This window comes from Alligator sinensis, unplaced genomic scaffold (assembly GCF_000455745.1).
Source record: "Alligator sinensis unplaced genomic scaffold, ASM45574v1 scaffold872_2, whole genome shotgun sequence".
Classification (NCBI taxonomy): Eukaryota; Metazoa; Chordata; order Crocodylia; family Alligatoridae; genus Alligator; species Alligator sinensis.
The window spans coordinates 1,479,096-1,499,345 of NW_005842132.1; the positions used below are offsets into that span (position 1 = coordinate 1,479,096).

At 48.9% G+C, this 20,250-nt stretch overlaps 2 protein-coding genes across 2 annotated transcripts in view; both read right to left on the reverse strand.

Moving 5' to 3' along the window:
- The window catches only part of LEMD2 (LEM domain containing 2), a 14,032-nt gene extending 13,937 nt beyond the window's left edge, over positions 1 to 95 (reverse strand). The window contains exon 1 of the mRNA XM_025205828.1: positions 36 to 95. Within this exon, the coding sequence (XP_025061613.1) occupies positions 36 to 95 (60 nt within the window). The remainder of the gene's footprint in view (positions 1 to 35) is intronic.
- Positions 96 to 5,256: 5,161 nt separating this feature from the next.
- Positions 5,257 to 12,340, reverse strand: MLN (motilin). The gene is made up of 6 exons (XM_006025092.2): positions 12,248 to 12,340; positions 12,090 to 12,145; positions 11,664 to 11,799; positions 8,147 to 8,263; positions 6,712 to 6,820; positions 5,257 to 5,312 (listed from the first exon to the last, which is right to left on the reverse strand). The coding sequence occupies exons 1-6, from the start codon at positions 12,338 to 12,340 to the stop codon at positions 5,305 to 5,307; spliced, it is 519 nt and encodes a 172-aa protein (XP_006025154.2). The 3' UTR covers positions 5,257 to 5,304.
- Positions 12,341 to 20,250: the final 7,910 nt, after the last annotated feature.

Below are 20,250 nucleotides of genomic sequence, written 5' to 3' on the forward strand. Positions count from 1 at the left end.
CGGCCATGGCGGCGAGGCGGCGAGTGGGCCGCAACCCGGAAGCAGCTGTCGACCCGGGAAGTGCAGGCGCCATCTTGGGAGGCGGGGGGCGCCATCTTGGGAAGGCCAGCGAGGATGGAGTGAGGGGGTAGGCGCCATCTTGGGACGGTCAGCGAGAGTGGAGGGATGGGGTGGGCGCCATCTTGAGAAGGTCGAGGCCGCCGCCATTTCCCGAAGGGCTGAGTCCAGCAGCGCCATCTTGGGAAGGTCAACGAGGAGGGAGGGGCGGGCGCTATGTTGGGAAGGTCTCAATGACACAATGTGGCACCTTCGTCCTTCCAACAAGCCCATGCACAGTCTGAAGCAGTGCATGGAGGACAGGAGCCTGCTGTGGCCTTCGGGGAGGGCGGGCCCTGAGCCTTGCGGGGTGCTCGATGCCCTGCCGCATGACTGAGGTCTCCCCACCCCAAGGAGAGCTCGTGGGGCTGGAAGGGACCTCCATGTTGCCCCTGCCCTTGATTGCTACCCCTGGCCCGGTGGGCACCAGGCTGACCAGGGGGCACCGCTCCTTCCTGCCCCCGAATCTGACATCGGCCTGGCCCCGAGCGGAGGGGCAAGACCGGCGCCCACAGGCTTTGGCCCCGGCGGCATCGCTGGCGCAGCCCAGGCAAAGTCCCAGGAGGCTTAAAAACATCTTGAGGCACGTAGGAGGAAGAGGGGGAAGCAGCAATAGCAAAGCCCAAAAGCCTGGGAAACCCCCGTAGTAGACCAGAGGCATCCTCACACCTCGAGCCCAACCGCCCGGCTCCTGCTTCCCGACACCGCCAGGGCTGGGGAGCTGCTGCGACTGAAACCTAATTAGAAAGATAACTAGAGGACATAAAGGCGTTAGGTTTCGTATCAACAGAGGACGGGGTAGCAGAAAACCAACATGTGCTCTCTCATGGCCACCCTACTTTTCACCGCTTATACGACTGCAAGCGTTGCTGCTCTGGGCGTCTGCGCGTGTAAAAATGCCCGATGGCAACTGAACCTGCCTTCCGCCTACCCCCCCAGCACAACTCCTGGATTTGACGGTGTCTCTCGGCCGAACCGTGATGAGCCGCAACTGCCTGCTGCCGCCTAGAAAAGGGACAAATCAGGGCCGACTACTGTGGTTTAATTGCGGAATTTAATTAAAGATAATGACAGGGTGACGAATGCACACATGTAGTGACTGTGTAACGGGGGTTAGGATGGGCCTATAATGTTAGGGTCTGGGGCCCTTATAGTTTTGGAGCATAATATAATGTGAAGGAGGTCTGAGAGCACGGGGGACATGCCTTTCTGGCTGGGCCAGGGTACCTTTATTAGTAGTACTAATAGTATCCATAGTAGTAGTAGGAGTAATACTAGTAATAATTACTATTACTAGTAATAATAATTGTAACAATAATAATACTTAACAACCACCACAGCAACAGTAGTGGTAGTAGTAGTAGTACCACCATGTGTGAAGGAGCCCTTTCTGGGCTTGCCACTTGCCGGCCACTTCTCATCTTGGGGCCACGCTTGCTATCAGTGCTGAGCAGGAACAAACCTGGCAGGTTCATCAGGATGCCCCTGACATTACCACCTCCCAGCCGTTTCCCGGCTGTGTAAGCTGGATGCGATCATGAGACAAAAGCTGCCTGCCTCAAACAGAACCCGATGAACTAAAACGGTGCCTGAACGCACCCCTCGGGCAGCACTCCTCGTGGGTGCCGCCACCACCGAAATCATCTCAGGGGCCTCAACATGGCGTGGCCAAGATGTTCGCTCCTGACAGCCTTCTGTGGTTGGTCCCACCGGCAGGCAATTGCTCCTCTTCCCTTCATTTATGCAGTTTAGCTTCCCTTTCAAGATGAGAGAAGACTTTTGAAGTGTGAGACATTTCAGCTGGGTCTTGGCAGGGGCTGCTGTGGAGGGCAGAAGACAGCAACCTTTCAGAGTGGAGTCATCTGATTTGAAGTTGCATCTTGTACAATTTCAGCAAGTGATGGTGCCTTTGATTTTAATTAATGCTTTGACTAAGAGGAAAAGTTGGTCTGGCTGCTTCTATCTCGCCATGCCCTCCTTTCACACTCACTTTGCTCTCAGTCTTTGTTCTAATTTAGGCTATCAGATCAAGCTATTCTAGGTCTTCCTGATTTATTAAAGAAGGCGGCTGCCAAATGCCCTGAGATTTGTTAATCCAGTTAGCAACAACAAATGCATGCTTAGCAGAGGCCAGAGGGCCCATTGAAAAAGCCTGCTGTGCTCTGATGAAGAATGTGGAAATACTAAGCTTGGTTTTCTATTCACTCACTGAAAAATGCAACTGACAGCTAATAATTTGAAGCAGTCTTATGTAAATGTGGCATTAGACTATCTCCCTAGTCCTCCTCAGGCCCTGTTCCTGTAGGCTTACACATTCCAGGTGGCTTGGATAAAGCTATGCCCAAGCCTGTGGACTTTAAGCCCATGCAAGCACCCACACTGATGCAAATGCCATATTTTCTGTGTGCTCCTATCACTGGTTTTGCCTTTCTCTGGGATTAGGTCATCCAGGTGCTTGGAGCAGATGTAAAGCACAGCAAAACCTGCAAGTGCTTGTCTACTCAGCATCCCCTGCATTTCAGGCTCGGTGTGACCCACCCAACCGCTCACACACCAAGCGGGGAGGTGTGCCAGCGAAGTGCCCACCCGTAGTCACTGTGACACCTGGTTGCTCAAGGGTACCTGGTCGGGCTCCCCCAGCAAGGCCTCCCAGCGCATTTCTGTGTGGAAGAGCTCTCCTGCAGCTTAGCCAGCAAGCCCTCATCCATGAGAGGCGAGTTCTCAGCTCCCCTCTTTCCTCGCTGTAGTAATGCAGTTTGCCATCCTGGAAACTGCACAAGCCATGACCAACAAGAATTATTCGAGCTGATGGCGGGCAATTGAACGCTGACAACAAGAGGAAAAAGGGGAAAGAAAGGAACCGACACGCCTAAGCAGCCGCCCAGTATGCCACGCATACGGATAGGGCTGCAGCCTTGCTCTCTGCTTTGATTCATTATTGAGGTGCCCATCAGAGGCAGACAGCTTGGAAGGGGAGCGTGATTGTTTCAGTGTACAGCATGAACCAGAAGGCAGTGACTGGTTAAAGGAACCCTGTCAGGCCTAGAAAGAGCCCTTGCCATGAGAAGTGGGGGACCAGCTATGGGAAGCAACCCCTTCCCACTGCTTGCGACTGCTCCCTGTGGTTTGGGAGAAGTAGAGATGACAGCTTGTTCCCTTAGTCTCTCTCACTCCACTTTCCTGTGCAGCACTAGCAGCGAGGGAGCTGGACTTGTGCATTGTCTGCCATGGGCTATTTGTGTCCCCCTGTGCCACCCCACTGAAGCCAGAAGAAATCTGCCCAGGCAAGATCTTGAGTGCGAGGCCATACAGCCAATGGCCATGAGCCATGTAAAGATTGCATGGAGGGTTAGCTGTCTGTTTGGCACCCAGCTCCCTGGCTTGAGTTCTGCGCTCTGGGCCTGGAGAAAAGCAGGCTAAGGGGGTCAGAGGAAGACATGCATCCCCCTATGTCCCCCCAGTAGCCATGTGGCAAATGCACCAGTAGTAACCAGCTAGAGGCTCTTGTGAATTATCCTGGGAAACCTCCTCCACACAAGGCTGGCAGGGGAAGAGCCAGCTGGAGAAACCCCATTGGCGCAGTCTCACAGACAGACCTGAGTAGGAGATGCAGGGGCAAGAGCAAGTACAGAGATGCTAGCCCCTATGCAAACACCCCTGTGCCTGGCATAGACTTTGGGTATCTGCATGATGGACGAACAGAGCCCCTTTGTGTTCCTCCAACTTCCTGCATGCCATGGGAACCTCTCTGATTATACCTTGGGTGAGATATAGGATTTGGCCCATCAAGAATAGCAGGTCAAGCTCTGATCTCACTTATGCCAGGGTCAATTTTGGGGTAACTTCACTGGTGCCAAGTCCTCAGCTGGTGTCAACTGGCTTGGCCCTCCTGAAAGTCAACTTATACCTGCAGAGCATCTGTACCAGCGAGGTTTTGCTCTGCTCCCCTTTCAGCCCAGCTAAATATATTACTTGCATTATCTCCCCACTCTCAGATTCACTTACCAGTGGTTTTATAGCACAACCTGCCCTTCAGCAATAATCCTTGTGAACTTCCAGCTACGTTAAGCTGATCAGCATGTGCAGCAGAAATATGTTTGTGAATCATATGTTAAAGCTAGAAAACCACTCCTGACTCCATGTTCCATTATACGCTGGGAGATTTCTCTTCTCCTAAGGGAGAGAGTGCCTTTCAACATACACGGCACAGAGGAGTGAGACTGGCATGTCGCTATTCTGGCACAAATACTGCAGCTATTTAAATGATCCACAGTGACAGCAACATTTATGTTCAGTGGGGAGAATAAAATTGAATTGGAATGGGATACATGCACACACATATCGTTCGTCTCATTACTGCATGCCTTACAGATGTTGCATCTCACGGCACCCAGAGAGGGACAAGTCCTTAAATAAGCAAAAGGCACGTCAACCTGTAGCCATTACAGTGAAATTAGCATCAGTTTTGCTTGCAAGGCACAGATAAGCAGGGAGACCTGGATTGTTTTATGTGCAGTATGTATTCAATTCATGGGTAGAGTGCCCCCATCAACAGCTCAACATCTAACGCCTGGTACTTTTTGTGTTTGCAGGGACTATCACGATACCTGGTGGCAAGGACTACTGTGATATACCACCTGGCAGAAAGGACTCAAGCAATCAAAGGAGAGAATTTCAGGTTAGGTGCTGTTCCTGGCTGTGGGAGCGAGTGCCCTCTAGTGATCACAAAAAGGAGCCATGAAGCAGGATGCTGGGGTTCCCTTCCCACCTCTGAGGCTATGTCCTCTTGCGGGTAGGTGGGTATAGGGTGTAGGGATTGTATTACCACTCTTGCTATTTCACTTTCAGCAAGTCATTCTACCTCCCTGTGCCTCAACTTCCCCACCTGTACAGGAGGATGACTAAAATGTAGAGTGGGTGTGTGAAGCCTAATTACTCAGTGTTTGCAAAATGCTTTGAACTCCTTGGAAAAAAAGGTGGTTTTCTATGTAACGGCAATCCATTAAGAGGTAATGTTGTTTTGCTGCTTTCATGCGCTTTGCGCTCACCATCTGCCTAATAAACTTATTTAAAAGAGCCAAATCATTCATTTAATTAAACTGCACATTTTATTAGCTCACATCAGATTGTTTCGAAACCCTTGACAGATTCAGTTTACATGTGTGTAGGCTTTTAGGTTAGCAAGCGGCACCGCCTTACGCTTCTGATTCAGTTAGCTATAAAGAGAGGAGAGAACAAACATAATTAATTCACGTCTTTATGGGCTTTCCATACAATTGCCAGTCCTTCATATACAATTCCCAGTTCTGTATAAGCCTTGTTGTATACAGTTCCCAGTCCTCTGAATAGTTTCCCATTTTTTACAAGCCTTGTATACAATCCCCACTTCTTTATGTCAAAATCCCTGTTCTTTATAAGCCTCATATACAATTCCCATCCTCCTCAACTTCCACACTTCAAAAATGAAAAATAACCCCTGACACCCACTTAGTCAGACTGAAATAAGAGTCCCACAGAATGGATGTTGCTAGAGTCATTTCAGCCTGACCTGGACAAAGCCCCAGAGAATTCTCTGTAGATAGCAATCCCTGTAGATAACAATCCCCCCCAAGGGTGTTGACATAAATCAACTCAATAACTTAAACAGAGTTTTCCATCTCCATTTTTTGCATACGAAGCTTTAGATTATCAGAAGAGCTCGGGGACAGATTTACTGTCTAAGCAGGGACAGATTTTCAGAGTTTGTCTCCTTTTTAGGTTCCAAAAGTGCTAGCTTTTCAAAGGACCTCATTATATTCATTTCAGGGGTAGTGTATGTGGTGTAAGCACAGTAGGTTTCATTGTAGCATGCCCTGTCTTGGTCTGGAAGCAGTAGCAAACATGACCAGTCACAAACTCCACCGAAGTTTTTCTTTGCTCTGGGGCTGGGGGAACATGTGCAAGCTCATGCGTGAGCATGTGGCACAACTGTGCTGACTGGTGCATTGTGGAGGAGAACCAGGTTCCATCCTTCTGCACCCACATGCAGTGGCGGTACGTCACAGCTACACGGAGGTTGTTGCCCCGTCCGTACTCCTGTCCATGAGACAAGTAGGAAGCTCAATGCCAGGTGTATTATACCTTACACTCACTTTTACATCCCTTGAGGACATGCAGGATGGTCCCTAACAGGCAGGAGAGAAGCAGGCCCCAGAGATGCTCAGCACAAGCCTGGCACCCCCTGAGCTAAGTGAGCAGTTTTGTTCTTCAAGTTGACTCGGCAGGCAAAGGCAACTCTTTGATTTTGCTTTTCTGGCGACACACTTTCAAATGACTGGAACAAGGCATTTGCCACATCTCTTGTGGCAGGGAGGGCAGAGGTGGGATGGGACGTGAATGTAGGAAGCCATGTGAAGTATTTACAGTAGCAGCTCAACAGCAGTGCTAAGGAATGGACAGGGAATGAGGAGACGGCTTGATGTTCTTATGTGTCAAGTATACGCACGGGGTGAGGGCAAATAAGGACTGTCTGAAGGGAACAAACATGACACAAAAGCCATTCCTGGAATATAAATATCACCAGGGCACTGAGCTGGGAAGGAAAGGGAGAGACCGGAATCAGGCTCCTTACAGTACCGTTTTCAGTGTCCAGTAACATCTCAGTTAGCAGTTTCTCCAGGACACCTTGGTATTTTTCCAGCTGCCTAGAGTTGAGCTGCATTCTGATTTCCACAGGAGCGGTCAGCTGTGAAGGAAAGCAGAATTAGCCAAAAGAAAGGAAAATGAACAAGGTGGTGGTAGATAGACATGGTTAACAATGCTCACAGGACCAGGGGTCTTCTGCGCAGGGTTAGACATTGCCACATACCACATTTCCCCCACCCACCTGAAACCCAGCCACCGACATCCATTTCACAAGAGCAGGAGGCAGTTCTGTTGCATGGGTTTGGGCTGGGCTGACATAATTGCCCTCCAAATAAGAGACTGAGGCTTGATCCTGCTTTGTTCAAGTCAGGGGAACAGGGTAGGATGGAGGAACTGAACCCTTTGTTAGAGTGGCTATGAATGAGGACTGAGTCTCAAGAGCGCTTTACCCAGGCCTGGGTTATTAGATGTCTTTGGGCATCAAGCCTTTGGTTCACCCAGAAGTTGGTTTGGAAAGTAGGCTGGGTCCTCTCCCCTGGCAGCAAACCTCGGAGATTAGCAAGGACGCTAGAGGAGAAAGTCATCCTTGACCCTGACAATCCCCATGTTGAAGCCCTCTCCCAGGCCTGTGGACTCGGATAGAGTTGTGGGACTGGGCACATTTCTGCCTTAATTAACAACACTAAATAGACCAATTCAGGCCAGGGCTGGGATGGGGAGCTGACACCTGGATGTACCTGTTATTTAACACTTAATATTGAAAATACACAGAGCTTAAACATGAGTATTGATTTTTTTTGACCCAGTTTGGCAAGAGTGGATGTGTGCTTGTTAGTCTGAGCCCTGGCCAAAATCCAGCTTAGCTAGTCTTTACATTCTCACTGGATGGGTTTCCCCCATAGCTTCAGGTGAGAAAAGTACAGCTGTGCTTACAGCGTAGATGTAGCTGTATCAGTGGGTGGCCGAAGAGAGCTCTCTACTCTCACTTAGTTTTCAGACTCGGTGGGTGACGGCGCAAGAGTGTCTTGGGGACACACACAAGCCCTGGGACATCTGAAATGGGTGTTTTTATGTCCCAAAGTGCTGATTTAGAGTCAGAGGGCCCCCATTTATAAACTCAAATGACAAAGCACTTTGCAGTCCTGCAAAATTAACAATACTAGGCAAAGACCAGGCAATAATACTACAACCTCTCTCTGCTATAACCATGCGCAGTGTCAGGACCTAGGGGGTATCCCTTTAAATAATTTGTGAGCCCTTGAGTGGTGTTCACGGTCTTCTGTTGCAGAAGCTTTTAAAACACTGGCATGTAGCTACAGCTAGATCTTGTGTGTTTGCACACTGCCAGTAAGCAAATGTAGGTAGGCCCCCCCTGCCAGTGTGTCTTCCTCAGACCCGCTCATGGTCACCTCACTGTTCTCCTCACCTTGATCATCTCACCCTCACCGACACCCTCCATGTTGGAGGGCCCAGTAAAGTCTCCTTCTTCCGATTGCTGCTGCAAGGTCAGGGACTTCTTCTGCCCTTTATTTCTCTCTCTGTCCTGGAGGCACAGAGCAAGGCACAAGGTAGAACAGATGCCACGTGTCAGACAGGTCACGGATGCAAGCGTTAGGTGGGACAGGATAGGGGTTCAAGGAAAGGTTGTGTCCATGCAGCACCTCTTCTGCCATTTAGTGGTCAGGGGAAAAATCCTTGCCCACATAAGATTCCCAGCACCAAGCTGGGGTCTGCAGGCTATGAGTCAGGGGACAGGATTTGAGCCTGTGTTTGTATATATGAATTCCCTCCTATCCAGTTGCATAGACAGTCTCTTACTGGTGCTGCCCTGTCTCTGCACCTGGCATTGCTGGAACAAGCCACCACCTGTTTGGCACCATCACGGGGGTAGAAAGGGCACCCGCTGACAGTCTGAGGGGGCTACCCAGTGTGTCCTGCAACTGCTGGAACAGTTCAGCTGAGCTGGATGCAGAACCAGGGAAATAAAAGACCAGAGAGACCTAACTGGTTACTGGATCCAATGCAGGATTGTTTTGTCCCAGTGCTCCCCAGAAAGACTGCCATTGACTTCAGCTCTTATTCCACAGACAGGAAGCTGGTATCCCTGAAGTGGGATCAGAACCACCAACCTTTTAGCTAACCGCCCAAGGCTGTCCTGCCTGGTAATGTGCCAGGGGACTTTCTGCTAAGGCATGTGGAAGCTCACTGTTGCCACAGGGGCACAGCAGCCAGGTGTCCTGAGCTGTGTGGCTAGCCATTTCCAAGTGGCAGCCTTGGACTGGGCATTGGCTCATTGTATGACCCTGGATGAGTCGCATGAAGCCCTTGCCTTTCTCTTTCTCCCCATGGCAGACCAGGCAGTGACACGCACCAGCTGTGAGGAAGGGGGATGCTGAGGTTTAATTAGCTAATGCCTATGCAGCTTTTTTGACTGTAAAGTGCTGCTCGCCTGCCAGGCATCTGTAATAGGTTTTTCTGGAGTCTGCAGTTTCTAGTCCTCTCCAATTTGAGCAGAGCCACCTGTCTGCACCACACATCCCCCTCCCCAAGGGAGCTGCAAAATAAAGAGGCAGCAATAGAGGAAGTCCACTGGCACTGGGGATACTTTGGGGTGTCTGCTTAGTGCAGGGGGCTAACCCGGGTATTCAGTGTAAGGGAAGGACATTTTGGAAGACAGATGAGATGGGCTTCTTTTGCTCCCCCAGAGGCATCATGGGTAAAGAGTGAAAAGTGATGCAGGGAGATCATGCCTTCCCCTTTCCCTCTGAGGGTGATGTATTGCCCGAGAAGCAACTACATCAATACTCAGCAGAAACACCAAGGAAGAAATGGCTGGGGAGCCTGAACTGTCTACTCACTCTCTGCCCAGTGGAGGAAGCCTGGCTCCTGTGATATCAATGGGAGCTTTGCCAAAATTTCACCTCTGCTGTCTCTGTGGGTTGAAGAAGTGTAAAGGGGGCTGCTGGCAGACACAAATAAGCAGGTTTGGCACCCGGGGCAAAACCCTGCAGGGGAGAAGGAGGCCGTGACCTGAGCTAAACCCTGCTGTGTGGGGGGAAGGAGGTGAGAATGAGGGGTCAGGGTTACCTGCCCTGGGGACTCAGTGTCACTGGCTGCTGCTGGCATGGAGCGGTTTGCTCGGCTTTAGCTCTTACTGCTGCTACTACAGACACAGAGTCGCTGCACCCAGCTGCTGCTGCCGGAGACACACTGTGGGGCTACTGCTGCACCAGGGACCCTTTGGGGAGCCGCCATTCAGGTGCCCCCTCTAAGTCAGTGTCCAAGACTAGTACCCTGCTTGCCCACCATAAGCTATACTACTGGGCATTTATTTGTCTATGCTGGGTGCCAAGGACAGTGACCAGTCTCCAGGGATGCCAGCCTGGCACTCTGCAGAAGCATTCATCTCACATCAAAAGGAAAACATTTTCTTTTGCGCACTGCCCAGAGCTGACACCCATTTGGGGGATGATTAATTATTTGCTAGAACAAAGAGACCCAGCAGAATTGTGATGGGAGCTTGCAGCCTTCCGGTAACAACCAGGACCAGCAGCAATTCTAAGAAGAAAAGTAAAAAACATGTCCATAAATTAATATAAACTGGCCTTTCATTTCCATTATGCTGGTCTGTGTTAAAATGATCCTCAGGACTTTCTTTTTAGCCCTGAGTCTGGGAGCCTTTTACCTCGTATCCTCTGCAGCACCAGTGAGTCAAGTGCATCGCAGACTTTGAGGATGCGCTCAGGCTATGTGTGCTGGGACCACAGCGGAGCCATTTAGAGGAACCCAGGCTGGTTCTAAACAAGCTGGTCTGTCTACACAACACAAAGCAGGGCCATGTGGGGATACTAGCTTGGGTCCTGGAAACAGCACAGCCTAATTAGTCTGAAGAACTTTGCTGAAAAACTGGGCTAATGAACTCTGGCACAGACCACACTAAGGCAACTATGCCACGTCTGGTTTCAAAACTAGCCAGGAGGAGCAAGATGTGGTATTGCTACACAATGCTGTGTCATGCCAAATACACACACCCTCCCCGACCACCTCCCAGCACTGAGATAGGACGTGTCATGAGACAGGGATTTTATTCTGGTGATGATTCTACTGGACGTGGACTTGATAATTGAGCAGTCCCTTTGACTCCATGGGAGTTTTACTGCAGTGAGAACAGCTGCAGCCTGATTTTCGTAGCTCCTTCTTCCATTTGAATCCCTAATTCAGAAAAGCTTCACTGTTCAGGAGAGGATTTGGCAGCATACTCTGCTTTGAAATGCCCAGAGAGGATGGTGTAGGCACCTACCCTGGAGACCTTCAAAAGGAGACTGGATGCACACCTTGCTGAGGTTATTTGACCCCAGCAGTCTTTCCTGCCCAGAGCAGGGGGGCTGGACCCAATGATCTCCCAAGGTCCCTTCCAGCCCTAAACGTCTGTGAATCTGTGAGCACATGTTTCAAGTTAAGTGCTAGTTTAAGTGCCTTCTTAAACAGGGAGGGTGATAAGGTTTGCATTTACGTGCTTTTCTAAACCAGGATACGAGTTCCTGGGCCCTGAGCACCTCTGAAAATCCAGCCACTCAGAACTGTCTAAGCAGGTGCTTCACAGTTTGGCTCAGAGCCTATCCACATTGACAGCAATGGAAATCCTTACTCTTGTCTCCTTTTATTTGAACACAAGCCCTTCACTTTAGAAATTCGGTCAGCTCAAGGCATAGGAGAAGTGGGCTTGCTGCTCCCAGCCTGGCCAAAGCGACTGGCCATCAATGTTGTAAAACTGTCTCTCAGATGCTCTCAGTCTCTGCTCAGAAGGAAGAGGAGACTAGGAGAGCATGGGCCTCCCGGGCCCTGGAGCGCTGCGTGTGGGAAGTTGCACTGAGAGCACTCCCTGTCCCCTTTAATTAACTCTTAAGGGTGCTGGCCATGGCAGCATGTTTCTCAGGGGTTACCTGCATCCTCTGCATGTCGCTGTGAGTGAAAATGGGTAAGAAGCCTTCGGTCTGCTCGGCCAGCATGGCCATCCCATACACCACCAGAAGAGTCACCACAGCCCTCCTCGAAACCATCCTTGGAGCTTGAGAAAGTCTGAAAGACAGAGGAGAGGGCAGGTCATGATAAGCTAGTGGGGAAGGCTGCCTGCAGCCTATAAAGCCAGTGCAGAATAGTTTAAAAATATGAGCTACAAAGATGCCCTCACTGAATAGAATAACCCAAAACCCAGGACTTTAGCATGGACTGCCCAGGAGGAGTTTGGGTCTTATAAATACATTTCTTGATCTCTGAGCAGCCTTCCACTCCATGTCTATTCTTCCAGTGGTTTCTGCCACTGACAGTAGCTGTCAAGTGATAATCTCACATCTCCTTGAAGATCTGACCTGGAGCCAGTGTTAGCCAAGGGCTTGATCCTATGAACTGATGCACAGCTCCTCTCCTGAAAGATGCAAGGTCTCCCACTTTCTTGCAGAAGTCAACCCACATGACCATGTGGTCCATTCGCAGCCAACCATCTGGTGAGACAGGTGGGGATGCTTACCTGGTGTGGGAGAGAAGTGCTCTCTGCAGGTATGTGGGTTTGCATGTTGGAGCCAGGAGCCTTTGTGACTAGACAGGTCCCTGGAAGGAGCATTTTGCCCAAAGTGTCAGAACTCTGTATTTCTGAACAAAGATTAAAGCTGAGATTTTCAAAAGAGGGCAGTGATTTTGGGTGGGTACCTGCTCAGAGATTCCTGAAAAAGTTTCAGTTTTCAGAGGGTTGGTGCATCTGAATGTCATGTCCCTTTAAAGACAGATAAGGATCTTTGGGTAAATCTGATATCTCTTATTAGACCAACGCATGGAAGAAAGTTTCCAACTATTTGAGTTGGACTAAGAAAAGATATCAGATTTAACCAAAGAACCTTGTCTACCCATGTTCTTAGACCAACACAGCTACAGCCTATGTCCCTTTAAAGAATGATGTCACTTCCAGCCAGGCTCTGGTTTCCAACAGATGAATGCTGAGAGGGGCGTCTGCTCTGGAGAAGAAATCCTATCTATGCAAGGTAAAGGGCAAGACAGGCCTGCCTAGAAATCCTCTAACAGACTAGCTAAGATGGCTCCAGCTGGCCAGTTCTTAGGTATTATCAGCTCCATCTTATTTCCCCTTTAAATTATGAACACTTGCATGATTTCTGAAACCCTGGATTTGACTATCTGCATAACAAATAATTGATTGTGAAATCATGGCGCATCTTTGTATAATACATCATAGATTATATAGAGCTTTTCACCTACAAATCTCAAAGCACTTTATAGCACTATCCACACTTTACAGAGGGGGGAACTGAATCACGACAGGGTCTCAAGTCAGTGACCAAGCTGCAGCTCAGGATTCCTGCTTTAGGGAGAGATCTTAGTGGTCAGAGCAACAGACCCGTCATGCTCTGACGAGCCGCTCCATGAGCTAAGAATACAACCCAGGGGCTCCAATTCCCCATTCTCTGGCCCAACTCCAAGACTTCCCACCCTCCTTAAGCTGAAAAAAGACCCTCCTCCCTAGCAAATCTTGATCAACTCCCCTTTTCTTAACATGAGACAAATGCCACCGCTCATAAACAGGTTTGTTCAATCTGGAGCAATAGTTCCTATATTAAAAACATGGTGTTGCAGAATTTCAGAGCTTCCCTGAAGTACAAAGCCCACACACATTCAATAGAAACTGCTTCAGTTTCCTGCCTTGAGTCTCCACAGTGAGGAAAGTATAGTGATTTAGCACAAAAGCAGTAGCTTTAATTGTTTTATTAAAATCTTTTTTATATTTTCCTTCAATAAGCTTGGGGGGAGGGAAAAGGAAGCAAGGCAGTCATGTCCCACGCTCTAATTCTATAAGGATTTATAGTCTTCTCCCATTGGTGCATTGGGTCTTTTAATAAAGCTCTCAAGGAGCCCAAAACATCTTCTACCACCTCAGGCCATGGGAAAGGGTTTTAAAAACTAGTCTCCACCTTGATTTAACAGCCATTAGCCATCTGAAGGAGGATTTATATAAACATTAAGCACCCTTGTTAAATATTAAACCCGTCTTTTGAAGCGCCTTTAACAAGGTACAGGCTTACAACTTAACTACTTCCTTCATTTTCCTCCTGATCCTTAATTATTTTTTTAAAAGCTCTGGTTTCAGGCATTATTAAAGGGACATCAGGTCAAATTTGCACCCCCGCAAATGAGATTTCAGACAAATATCAGCTTGTGAACCAAAGACTAGTAGAAACAAATTAATATTCCTCCCATGCCCACAGTTTTTGCCAAACAATCATTTTGGCATTGAGCGCCAAGAAAGGGCCATCTCAAATGCCACCAAATTAATACAGGAGGTGATGTACCAGCTGAGACCTATCGATCCATCTGCACCTTGAGCCTGCTTGCCCCATGCCCTATACTACATGTTGTTGTTCGCACTGGTGCGAATTGCTATGGGATCAGAATGATCAGATCAGATTTCCGATTTCCTGTTGGGGCAAACTGGCATTCGCTCCACAGAAGTCAGTGGGATTGGACTAGATGTTCCCCTGAGGTCCCTTTCAGCCCTGTGTTCCTGTGACTCCTGCTAAATGCAGGAGAAATGAGGTCCCTCCTGTCATAATTGCTTTGGAACAAGGAGCAAAAAAGCCCCAGAGTGGACAAGACCCCTGCGGAGGTTCCTCTCTTATGCCAGGCAATGAATTGCTGGCTTATCAAACCCATGCATTGCACTGGGAATTGTGCCTTAAAATCAGCTGCACCACCTGTCTCCATGAAGCGTAGCATTTACTTGGTGTAATGATCAAAAGGGGATTGCCCAGATCTTTCCTTCTAACAGGAATTACCATGTGTATGCTCTGATATGTGGTGTTATCTCAGTGGGATCATTCTTTTGCTTCATTTCATTTATTCTGTAACTTCAGTAAAGTACTGTCATATAAACCCCCCTGGTCACTGCCTTCATCTCCTATTGACTAGCTCTGCGTGAATCTGTTCTCCCCCAGAGAAAACCCCCCTGCATGTGCCAAATCAGCCAGCTGGTCCATGGAACGTCCTTTAATTTGTAAACAGGACATGTCTTTCATACTTTACAACTTCAGCCCAGTGTCTTCCCAGGCAAAGATACAGCTGGTTTTGGAATTAGCTTCCCAGGTAGTAGAAAGCAAGGGGAATCAGAGTGGCACCTCAGTGCAGCACACAGAGCTGGGTTGTATGCTCCCTGCACCTGATGTTGGCTTGGAGATCAATGTGAAGTGGGTGCAAAGTCTGGAGCATTTTTGATCCCCTTGTCACTGCTGTAAAAAATCTGCCATGCAGTGATGGACCAGGCCCTTCACTTGCTGAACATCAGCTGAGGACCAGAGAGGGGAGTTCAAGAGTCAGCCTAGACAAAACCTGCCTCTGATTCATCCCTTGTGCACTCAAAGTGTAACACTCCAGACATGAGACACTGCATGTCCCTGAAACATCCTCCATTGTCTGACGGGTGCTAACTGGCGATAATGAGAGTGGCGTCAAAGTAATCAATGCTCATGTGGAGAGGGACGAGCGGAAAGCACCTTTCCCCTTGTTTACACATTGATTTTGTTCCTGCCCTCCCCAACCTTAGTAGACTGGAACCATCTCTCCTATTTAAAAGTTTCTTTGAAATCAGCTAACTCTTGGAGCATCAATTCTGCAGCTGGCAGCTGGACTGGACCGGCCCTTCTGATCAGGGAGAGGTCAGAGGGAGGGAGACCTGACACAAAAATTGGAGATGAAATTAGGACAAAGGAAGGAAGAATGAAGAAAAGAGGAGAGAGACTGGAGCAGAGGAGAGCCTTGGGCATGTATGAAATGGGGGTCCTAAACTGAAGCGGTGGGTTTTTAAAAACACTGCTTCAATTTAGGGCGAAGTAAAGCCCCATGTCATGTACACCCGTGTCTTAGCTGCCTTTCCAGCAGTGGGGAGAGGAGGGTGAGCTGCTGGTGGGTACAGCGGTTCCTGGGCTGGGTGGGGGGTAAGGGGGGTGGATGCTTCCCTCCGTGCCCCACTCCTATGTCCGGGGTGGGGGGAAGAAAAGATCAGGCTTGCCACTTTTTTTTTTTTCCCCCTTTGGTGGAGCCTGCCTTCCCGGGCTGCTGCCAAGTTGCCTGCACAGCCCCTGAGCTGCATGGAGCCCAGTACTTTGCTCCACGGCTGTAGGACAGTAAACTAAAACCCCTCAGGGGTGTTTTAGTTTGTTCCCCACCAAGTCATTTAAGGTGCATTACACCACCAAATGTACTACACCAGCTCAAATTAATGTGCAATACACCACTGACGTGTGCAAACACCAATACCATTGAAGTGATGCAAAAGCATTTAACCTGCTTTAAAGTGTCGTGCACACATGCCCCTCATTTAGTCTACACACGCCCTTTGATATCAGGGTGAAAGCAAGCAGGAGATTTATATGCTATCAGAGCCTATTCAGAGCCACCAAAGCCTGGAGCAAACATCTTGTGTACGGGGGTGAATTTCACTCATCCGTGAACCTAAACTCAGCCTCCTCTGTGAAGGAGGTAACACAACAGGCATTACATCCCTGTTTATCAAATGGGGAAGCTGAGGACAAAGATCCTCGCGGCAGCCCTGCTAGGTGTGGAACCCAGGAGCCCTGAGAAACAAGACTTCCTCGGAAGATAAGCAGCTCCTCTGATTAGCTCACTGCATAGGTTTCAAGGTGCATGTGGGGAAATAAAGACTGATCAGGACAGCTGGTGAGAGAAAGTTCATTGGGACCGCATTCCTCCAGGATCTGCAGTCCCATCCATATCAACGTGTGGGTTTCACCGGGATTTCATTTCTGACTAACACCTGCCCCACCTAAAAAATGTTCTGACAAAGGGCAAAGGTCCTGTGCCAACATTTCCATTTTTTGTTCTACTCTGACATTGTGTACGAGATCCAGTCACAGCCAAATGGTTTGATCAACCCGATTTCATCTCTTCAATCTCCTCCCTCGTGAGGTCTGAATTTTTTGTTTTTTCCTCCCGCTCAGAGCCTGCAACTTCCCTTCAGCTGACCCGATCCCATCCCATCCCACCGTTGAGCTCTGCTCTTTCGTACCGCAGACACCACAAACAGAAACCGAGTACACAGGACACTCACCTCGTGCGTGTAGCCGGGTAGGACTCTGATCTTCTGGTCTCTCCTGTGAGCTCCTGCTTGGTTTCTTACCCCTTATATACTTGCCAGAAGCACCGGTAGGATATCACCACCCATCATTGGTGCCCATGGCTCCCAGAGAGGGGGTGGGCAGATAGCTGAAGTGCATGGAGACAGTTTTGTCACACAGGCAGCAGGTGCTTCTGCGAGGAATTTGCTTTGAGAGTTCCCAGTCTCCAGGGAAGGGCACCCCACAAGTGGTGGCCCTCAGGATGATTCAGCTGGGCTGGGTCCACCCTGCTTTAAGGCAGTCATGCACCATGAATCTAGGGTCGTGCTGGACAAAGCATCCAAGCTGCCTGCCCCTCACACCCCTTCTTTGTTCCATTTCTCACTGCTTGGGCAGTTCTCCAAGGCTGGTTTCATGTCCACCTTTTGCTTCAAGTCCCCTGCCCCCTGAGCCAGATCTGGATGTGGCTGAGGCAGGGATTAATGCATCCATCACTTGCCCCATGCTGCTGATTCATGTGCCCACTGGGGCTCCATGCCTTGGATCTGTGGCTGGCCTTGCCCTACTTGCCCAGCCCCCAAAATCCCCGCCCTAAGGGCCACACAACACAACTAGGGCTGGATCTGGCCTGCGGGTTGTAACTCTGACACCCCTGGCTTAAGTGGTGCCAGTGTGAGGGAGCAGCTGGTCTCATTGGAAAGACGGGCAAAAGCAGGAACAGCACCCAGCTCACTGAAGGAGTTGGCTCCCTGGATATACATCGTGGGTCAAATTCAGCACCAATCTATGTCTCTCTGATTGGAAGGGAGGGCGTTTTTGTGGTTCCTGCAATGGACTCAGACACAGAAAGCTTGAGTTAACTGCCTGCTTCTGCTAGGATACTCTCTGTGCCTGTAAGATAGCATAATGGACCTTCCTACGTCCCATTCCTGTGCTTGTTTTGTCCACTTTGACTAGGGCAGGATCCCTCCCTTACCACGCACACATGACAGCTGCACAAGGACATCTGGATATCGACTGGCCTTTCTAAATGCTACCCCCTCACACACAAAAAATAATAACTGCAATGCCACAGAGACAAATGCAATTCAGGGTAAAGTTTGACCTTTTGGTATTACGCAGGCATGGATCTGAGAGAATGAATGACCTACAGGAATATAGAGCTAAGTAATAAATAATAAATAAACTTTTACATATTAAATTTATCTATCACCATTCATCCCGAAGAGCTCCATGGTCTGAATAGACAAAGGAGGGAGAGACATTCAGACCAGGCCACAGGATTTATTTAACTCTTAAGTATGTATTTTCCCTCCCTCCATTACCATAACACCTGAGCACCCCACCGTTTTTAACCCATGTATACTCACAACTCCACCCAGGAAAATCATTCCTACTTTTTTCCCTATGGGAACCTGAGGCAGAGAGCCTAAGCCACTTGCCCACAGTTACCCAAGAGGCTCAGGCTACAGTAAGGGCCTGAACTCAATGCCACCCAGGTCCCAGACTAAATCCCTCACCCTTGGATCTTCCTTTCTCACTAGACACACATAGACATAGGTTCTCTGTCTCTCTTTGTGCCTTTGGCTATCCTTTACAACCAGGCACAAGCAGCACATGCTGAGAGGACAACCCAACATAGGAGCAATCTACACCACTCTGCACAGATGTCAATGACCCCCAGGGCAGAGCAATACTTAGGCTGTTCAGTCCCTTGGGCAGCGCTTGATCCCAGGCCAGACTCATTTTACATAGCACTTAAATGCCGCTTTTATTTAAAAAGGCATCTACTCCCCAAAGCACCTGCTCAAAGCCACTTGGAGGCAACAGAAAAACCCCCAAGGATGTCAGAGGGCTTTGGGTCAGCCTCCAGCAGTGCATGGCAATGCCACCAGGTTTAAGACAGGATCTAAAGAGTGGCTTGGTCTATGGACTCCCAGGGGAATATTGGCTAGGCAGTTTGCAGTCACCCAGTGTGGAAACTAGCCCCTGACACCAAAGTGAAATCCTCCAAACTCTTGGGGGGAAAAAAACCAAATGGAGTTTTCCAGCTGTAACTGGCCAGGATGTTCATTTCACATCTCACCTGAGCCTCGGGTCCACGTGAACCAACCCGAGCCAAAAAAGGAGCGAGGGAATAAACAAGTTAGCAAATGTATGAAAGCCCACTCTGTTTAATAGCTTTCCAGAGTGTTACATCTGTTGTTTGAAGTAGCATTCCTGTGCTGAGCACTGGCAATATTGGCCAGATACAAGGAGGGGCGAACCGTGAAACAAGCCAATTAAAAACAGTTTTTCTTTCCTGCCTGGCATCACAGCTGATCGATACACCGTGTACAAACTCCAGCTCCTTACCTGGCTTTCACAATAGCTTCCCTGCTGTCATCTCAGTCAATAATGCTTCATTTGGGCCAAACCATTCCTTACAAAATTTGCCAGTAGTTAAGATGCTTCCCAGATCCCTTTGTATTTATTACAGTTTATCACAAAGACAACATTATGGGCTTGGTTGTAAATCTTTAGGAGAGGTCAAATAGCTTCTCTCCCTTAGAGCATGTATACGTGTGTGCGTGTGTGTGTTTAGGGCAAAGGAAACATCATTCACTAACTTGTCTTCCCTAAAGAATTTGCAAAAACTCATTTGACACGTGCTTTCATTTTAACTGAATTTTCAGTCTTTTTTTTCCCCTGCCTATGATGGATGCAGCTGACGAGTCAGCAGATGGTGTTGGGGAGCGACAAATTAATTACCAAGAAAGGTCACTTTTTCAAAGTGCTAAACTTTCACATGGCTTGTCCCCTTTTACCACAAAAATGTGGCTGCTGGCAGCGCTCCAGTCCATCAGCAGTGAAGCCTCCTGGACCAAAGGAATAACCTTTAAAATAAAAGGAAAGACTGTAGAATTAATCACATTTGCATTAACTGGATACAGTACACCAGGTTCTCATCTCAGTTATATAAGTGATGCACCCATTTACCTATGTCACCAGGAATGGAAGGTGAACGCAGCACTTGAAACAACGGGGCCAGATCGTCTATTGCTGTAAAAACAATGAAATGCTTCTAGCTCTGCTGACACTGAAAGCTCTTTGGGAGAGGAACCATCTTTTTGTTCTATGTTTGTACAGCACCGAACACAACAGTGTCCACGGCCATGTCCAGGGCTTCTTAGTTCCAACACGCTGTAAATGGCAAGTGATATTAACTGTGGTAATTTTGCTAACTGTGGATCTGGTCCATCATTTCTTAAGTTTCCATATGGGCACAGCCTGCCTGGAATCACAGAACCATAGAAAATGAGGCTTGGAAGGGACCTCAGGAGGTCACATCTAGTCCAACCCTTGCTCCGCAGGCGACTGGTAGGGGAAGCCGGGGGGGGGGGGGCCACATTGTGCC